The sequence below is a fragment of the Rutidosis leptorrhynchoides genome, chromosome 8 (assembly GCF_046630445.1).
Source record: "Rutidosis leptorrhynchoides isolate AG116_Rl617_1_P2 chromosome 8, CSIRO_AGI_Rlap_v1, whole genome shotgun sequence".
In the NCBI taxonomy this organism is placed as follows: Eukaryota; Viridiplantae; Streptophyta; class Magnoliopsida; order Asterales; family Asteraceae; genus Rutidosis; species Rutidosis leptorrhynchoides.
In genome coordinates, this window is record NC_092340.1 from 5,500,357 (window position 1) to 5,507,171 (window position 6,815).

General features: G+C 31.2%; 1 protein-coding gene across 2 annotated transcripts; it reads left to right on the forward strand.

Moving 5' to 3' along the window:
- The first annotated feature begins 446 nt into the window (after window positions 1–446).
- LOC139861105 (pectin acetylesterase 9) lies at window positions 447–6,590 on the forward strand. 2 transcript variants are annotated; one of them, XM_071849405.1, is made up of 12 exons: window positions 447–665; window positions 756–838; window positions 2,433–2,562; window positions 4,276–4,355; window positions 4,498–4,584; window positions 4,696–4,820; window positions 5,171–5,231; window positions 5,366–5,422; window positions 5,506–5,583; window positions 5,657–5,762; window positions 5,862–6,010; window positions 6,090–6,590. In XM_071849405.1, the coding sequence occupies exons 1-12, from the start codon at window positions 536–538 to the stop codon at window positions 6,210–6,212; spliced, it is 1,209 nt and encodes a 402-aa protein (XP_071705506.1). In that variant the 5' UTR covers window positions 447–535; the 3' UTR covers window positions 6,213–6,590. The 2 variants fall into 2 exon arrangements, with proteins under 2 accessions (XP_071705506.1, XP_071705508.1); XM_071849407.1 differs by lacking the exon at window positions 447–665 and having other exon boundaries at window positions 2,470–2,562.
- Window positions 6,591–6,815: the final 225 nt, after the last annotated feature.

The window sequence follows — 6,815 nt, forward strand, 5'->3', positions numbered from 1 at the left end:
CATATATTTATTTTAAATTTATGCATTTGTTTATATATTAAGAAAATAACCAGCCAATTGTCAAATAGTAAGAAGAAGAATTGGTGGGAGTTAGTTACGCAAACCAGCCGCACTACAACAACCGAAACTAGGAACTCAATTTCAACTTTCCCTCCAATATCATACCAGCTGGGCTCCTATTCCTGGGCCCGTCCATCCCCAATCCATGTGGCCCCACAGTCCACACCACATTAGTGGGCCCAACCTTATCTCTCACCTATTCACGTCACCCTCTTCTACTCTCCCGCCTCACCCATTTTCTTCAGATTCGAAACCCAAACCTTCGTCTTTACTCTTCGTTTCTCTCTGTAAATTGATTCCTTTTTTTTTTCTTACTTATATATACATATATCGATACATATTGCACCTTTAGATTTACTATTAATATTAATATTAATATTAATTTGTTTACACTGATCCACTTTCCATATATCGATCACAACTCCAATAAATTAAATTAATTAAAGTAAATATATATAATTAAAACGCGTTGTTAATGGAGCTGGTAATCAACATCGTGTTGCTAATCATCGCCTTGCTAACATGCGCCGGAACGTCTGTTTCTTCTGACGATCGACTTCTAGTAGGCATGACAGTAGTTCGCAACGCTGCAGCACTTGGCGCGTGTACGTAATCATATCTTTATTTTCAGCAAATATTTATTTGCTTATATATGATTAATTTAATTAATATTTAAATGTTTTACGTTTGTGTAGATTGTTTAGACGGAAGTTTACCGGCGTATCATATACATAGAGGATTTGGCGCCGGAGAACATAACTGGCTTTTGCAATTCGAGGTACTTCTACTTTTTATGTGTTTTTTTTTTTTTTTTTTTTTTTTTTTCTCGCCGCTATTTTTTAATGTTAAATGCTACTTTTTCACACTCCGGATATTAATTTTTTTCTTAATTTATTTTTGGAACTTATTTTTACAACTTTTATCAGGTTTAAATATTGTCTTTTTGTTCTATGTGTCGATGCAACTTATGTCTTTCTTGTTTCATATTAATGTCATTATAATATTAATATTATTATATTGGCTTTACAGTCGTACTGCTAGAGTATTACTGTATTTTTTTTTTTAATAGAGTAACAAATTACTTTACAGTTTGTTGACTTACTTTATTACTACTGTTTGGTCAAAAGTAGATGTACGAAAGTCATCAACATCACTACTACACAAAATGAGTTTAGAAATGTGTTGTTTGGCACTTTAAAAATGCCCATTTTATTCATATAAGGCGTGTTTAAGCTTTCGTGAGTGTTTCTTGTAATAGAGATATGTTTAATACAAATAAACCCGTTTCTATAATCTTTTAAAAACGGGTTTCTTTCAAGTTCATCAAAACCTATTTCTATTGGACGCGTCTATTGTCTTTTTTGTAGTAGTGCATGTTGGAAGTAAAATACTCCGTAGTAACGTTAATGTTATTTTGGGGCATTATTGCACAGCTATATCTTATGATTTTTATTTGTAAACTAGTATAAATCCAGTAAAAAATGATTGACCTTCTTCTTTTAGGGAAAACTATGGTTGCGAATGTACAAACCATGTGTCTGTGTGTACTTTGCATGTTATGCGTGTGTTCGTTTTATACTTGTCGTTATATTATGTCGCCTATCATGTGTTTGTATGTTCTGCCGGTTAATTATTTTTTATTTTTTAAAAAGTTGATTGAAAAAAAAATTGATTGAAGAAAAAGTTTAATGAAAATTTAATTGGTAATATAAAATATTTTTACATATGAGTTGATAAGAAATATTTAAGTGTATTTGTAGTAATGCTAAACTTAGAATAAAACTGGTATGTTCAAACACTAGAAAGACATGATCTATCTAACTCTTATCAAAATTAAGTAAAAGTAATTTTACAAGCCAATATATTTTTATATCATTGTTCCAAATTTGTTAGACAACCTAAACTAACGTGATGCACCTAAACAGGCAAAAAATAGAAATAAGACCATATATATTGTATTGGTTGGTAGTAAATCAATCAATTTAAGTTGTCATATTATTGAATTAATAATTGATATACATATTTTTTCACATGTAAAGCATATGAGGCTTTTTTTATTTTATTTGGTTCCGGTCATAGAAATAGGTTAACTGTTTATGTAAAGTCACAATCATCAATTTTAACGGTAATTTATAGTACTACATCAACAACAATTGGTAGATAATTAAGTTCTAACTAATGATGGGTACTTTTAAATGGTAGACATGTTATGATATGACTCAAAAAGTTGTCATCACTAGATTATAATAGCTACTTCATAAAAACATTAATCTTTATAACTTTTTAATGATTCAAACGAGTGCATATATAGAAAAAGTTTTGTTTGTGGGGTCGTTGATATATACACCATACTAACTTAACTTTAATAATAGGGTGGCGGGTGGTGTAATGATATTGAATCATGTGCAGAGAGAGCTCAAACTCGTCGTGGCTCTACGCGTCTAATGAACAAGTTAGAGACATTTTCAGGCATTCTTAGTAATAACGCACCTCGTAATCCAGGTAACGTTGATTCCATTTCTCATCATCTTTTCTAGCTTGCTTTCGTTACTACTTATTAACTTTAATATTAAACGTTATGTAACATCTGAATAAAATGTTTACCATAGCTCTAAAGGTGGTAAAAATGAGCGGTCCAGATGACCTAGTATAATGTTTTTGCCATATTTTTTTTTTTCTAAGTTAACCATCTAACTTTGTTTTAAGAGATTTAAGAGGTATATGTATGAATGTAGCTAAGTTCCAAGCTAGTCATATTTAAGTTGATAATTAAGCTACATAATTGGTGACGTCTAAACTACTTTAGTGGAAAACTAACGACTTTATTAAGATTTAAGGATGACAATGATAGATGAAAGTAATAAGGGGGACCTTTTTTCCAAAGTCATGGAGGTGGTTCATAAAACACTTTTGTCATGTGCATTGAAATTGAAATATGCTTATCCACTTTATCTATAATAGCTGTTTTAGTATTAATAAAATTCTGATACGCATGTAATTACTTAAGAAAAGGAAGGACTTTTATAGGGTGAATTGCTCAAAATAATAACAGAACTATTAGAGTATGATTATGATTCTAAATCAACTACCAAACTTATCAGTAATTAAAACTAACTCGCAATTTCTCTATATTTCTAGTAATATATATAACAATACACGCCACTTTGTTTTTCTTAATTCCAGTAAAGCAAATGTCGTATATGAAAAAAATATAAAATGATTTACCTAATGATGTTAAATGTTAAACCAAATGTTATTGTGACCACGTTTAAGGTTTTTACAGCTACTCATGATTATTTATTAATCAAATTATAATAATGAATAATGTTACAAACTTACAATATTCTGTCCAGCTTGATTAAAATCCAAGTGTTGAAAATTTCAACAAAAAACCATGTACATTGTTGTAGATCTGGTAACCATGCAAATATTTAATTGTCGTTTTCACGTGTTTAATTATTATTGTATTATTGTTAGACAGCTACTGTATTTTTTTCCTTGTGATACTTCCATTTCCTTTTCCAGCTTTCACCATGCTTCCCACTTATATTTCAGCCCCACTTCAGGCTATTTTCACTATCTGAAAATTCGATTTTACCCTTTTCCCTCCTCAAGTTTCCTCTTATGTAGTAACAAATGTAAGGGTATAAACGTCATTTGCCTAAATGACAAACATTCACATTGTGGTTTTGTCATGTTCAGTGAAGAATCCACATGATTGATAATGGTCAACTGCAAATATGCAATGCAATGTTCCCTCTAGCATGTGCATCACTTTTTTTTTTCTGGTGAAAATCATAAATAATAAATTAAAATTAAAATATATCAAAAGATCTAGTAGAGATAGCAGATCATAAGATCTGCTTGAGTGAATCTTACGATCTACTTGAACGAACAACAACGCCTAACAGTACCTAACGCTAAGACCAATACACATACATCCCTATTACATTTCATTACATTCAAATTGTAAGTAGTATTTTTCATGCATAGAAATTTTCAAAACTTAAGTACATTAGTATAAAATGTTAAAGCTTGATAGTTGATACACATAATTATATGAAAACGTGTTAACTATAAAACTATACCCCTTTTTTATGATACATTGCGTGGTTACATACCTAAACACCTTTTCAATCGTGCTATAAGTAGATTTGAAAATATAGTTATGAATTAGACAATGTCAACCTCATAACAGAAATTTAACCTGGGCAGATTTTTACAACTGGAATCGCGTGAAGATTAGATACTGCGACGGTGGTTCTTTTGCAGGCGATTCTAAGTTTGACAATGGGGTATGTGAATATGAGTCTTATGACAAAATTTACCATTTACTTTTAATGCCATTATTTTTCAAAAAAATTGTACTGCTTTTAATTTGTAAGCCAACACAAATAAATTAAATTTTTATATATTATTATTTAATGCGAAGAACAGACTTTAGTACTTTTCTTCCGAGGGCAGCGAATTTGGCAAGCAATCATTCAAGACCTTCTGCCAAAAGGCTTGAGCTCAGCTAACAAGGTATATTATTTTTAAAATTTATTGCCTGATATAAAAATTTGTTCATTATGCTCATGAACTTATTATAGACTACCTACAAGTACTTATTATGCTCACTACATTTTTATTCAGGCTTTGCTTTCTGGATGTTCGGCTGGGGGTTTAGCATCATACTTGCATTGCAATAATTTCAGCAGTTATTTACCAGACACTACAGCTGTCAAATGCCTAGGGGATGCTGGATTCTTCATGGATGCGTACGCTATAAACTACTTAACTCTAAAGGGGACAATATGGGCGGGTCGAACAGGTTGGGTAATGAATCAAAACCCATTTTGTTCAATTTTAACTTTTTCTAAATAACTAAAGTGTTGATTCATATCTCATACCATAAAATCATATACAATCTTAATCGTGTTTCGTTCTAAAATACAATTTATGAGGATGGAAGCATTGAAATATCAGAATTTTATAAGACTTCAAGTGGGTTTCAACTAGTTTGACTCATTGACCCATTTCAATTCATTGATGCACAACCTAAATTGACTTATAAGTAATTCATTGGTGCACAACCTTATTCTTTGGTTTTTTAATTTTCGGGTTGCAGACCAGACATCACCATGAACCATACACAAAGAATGTTCTTTCAGCATCTTGTCACTCTACAGGTATGCCAACAATAATTAGTACCCTAAAAACATTTTGTATCAAATTAATTGATACAGTAATATCTTGCAAATGGAGTTAAACGAGTTTTTTTTTTTTTTTTTTTTTTTTTTTTGTTTTGTTTTGTTTTGAATAGGGAATAGAAAAGAACCTAGACGAGAACTGCACGAGTTCTATTAGTTATCCCAAACAAGTACTGTTCATCTTCACTCACATCTGTATTGATTTTCATTAAATTTATATAAATATTTTGACAATTGTTTAATTGCTTCACAGTGTTTCTTCCCACAATACTTACTCAAGTACATCACACCACCAGTTTTCATCTTAAACTCTGCATACGATGTATACCAAGTAAGTAAGACATATAATCATTTATTAGTCCTGTTTTTCCAGTTTTCATCATAACCTGTTTTTTTTTCAATAGATTAATCACATATTAGTTCCACCAACTGCTGATCCTCGTGGGCATTGGAATCGATGCAAATCGAATCCAACAGCATGTCGTCCTGACCAAATGCGCCTTTTGCATGGTTTGTCATTATTTTTTATAATTTTTTTAAATGAAATGTAATTTGAACATCTATTTACCAGTATAACATAGTATCTTGTAAATGTTATGATTTGTATAGGATTCAGGGTCGAGATGCTAACAGCTTTGAGATCGTTTTTGTTCAATTCATCAAGAGGAGGAGTTTTTATAAATTCATGTTTTGCTCACTGCCAAAGTGAATCACAAGACACTTGGTTCGCACTAGATTCCCCACAAATGTATAATGAGGTTCGTCATCTTTTAACCGATCTATCTTTGCCAATTTAGAAGTAACTAACTGATTTTAATCATTTCAACCATAATCCAGACAATTGCAGAATCAGTTGGTGATTGGTACTTTAGCAGAAATGTTTCTAAGAAGATTGATTGCCCTTATCCATGTGACAACACTTGTCATAATCTCATTGGTGTTGGCTCCACCAATGATTAAGTTGCAGCAAACTCAAATACAACCATCAAATATACAACCAAAATAATACAATACATGTATATCGGACGTATATACATCATGAAAAGATACTTGGGAGCTTCAGCTGCTAAAAAATGGTTAGTTGCAGCTTGCAGGTAGTGCGAGTGACACATATACAAATCAGATAGTCATTACTAAATACTTTATTATAGGATACACAAATTAGACCCTATCATTCAATTTCTATTATAGCACAAGATGTGTGAACACACACACAAATTTTTACTTTCATCTTTGGATTATGTTTGGAAGTGTCAATAACATATTCTTTTGGAACATGATCGTGTTCTAAGATTTGGCTCTACATACTATACGACTATATGTACTAGTATATTTTTCATTTTTTTGTAGCAAATGGAGAGTTTATTAGATCTTTTAACAATGTTGTATCCATGACTTGATATATATATCCTTTTGAGAAAGCGCTCTAAATTAAACTGTAGACGTTCTAAGGATCTTAGATCAAACGTTATTACTAGATTAGAGGCGGAAAACACTAAACTAGGATGAATCGAATACTTGGTTCACCTTAGGATCAATCTAACCAACAATATGTTGATATAA

Coding starts and splice junctions, on each gene's coding strand:
- LOC139861105 (XM_071849405.1), top strand. CDS start 536: ATGGAGCTGGTAATCAACATCGTGTTGCTAATCATCGCCTTGCTAACA. Junction 4,821..5,170: donor GCTGGATTCTTCATGGATGC/GTACGCTATAAA, acceptor TTCGGGTTGCAG/ACCAGACATCACCATGAACC. Junction 6,011..6,089: donor CCCCACAAATGTATAATGAG/GTTCGTCATCTT, acceptor ACCATAATCCAG/ACAATTGCAGAATCAGTTGG.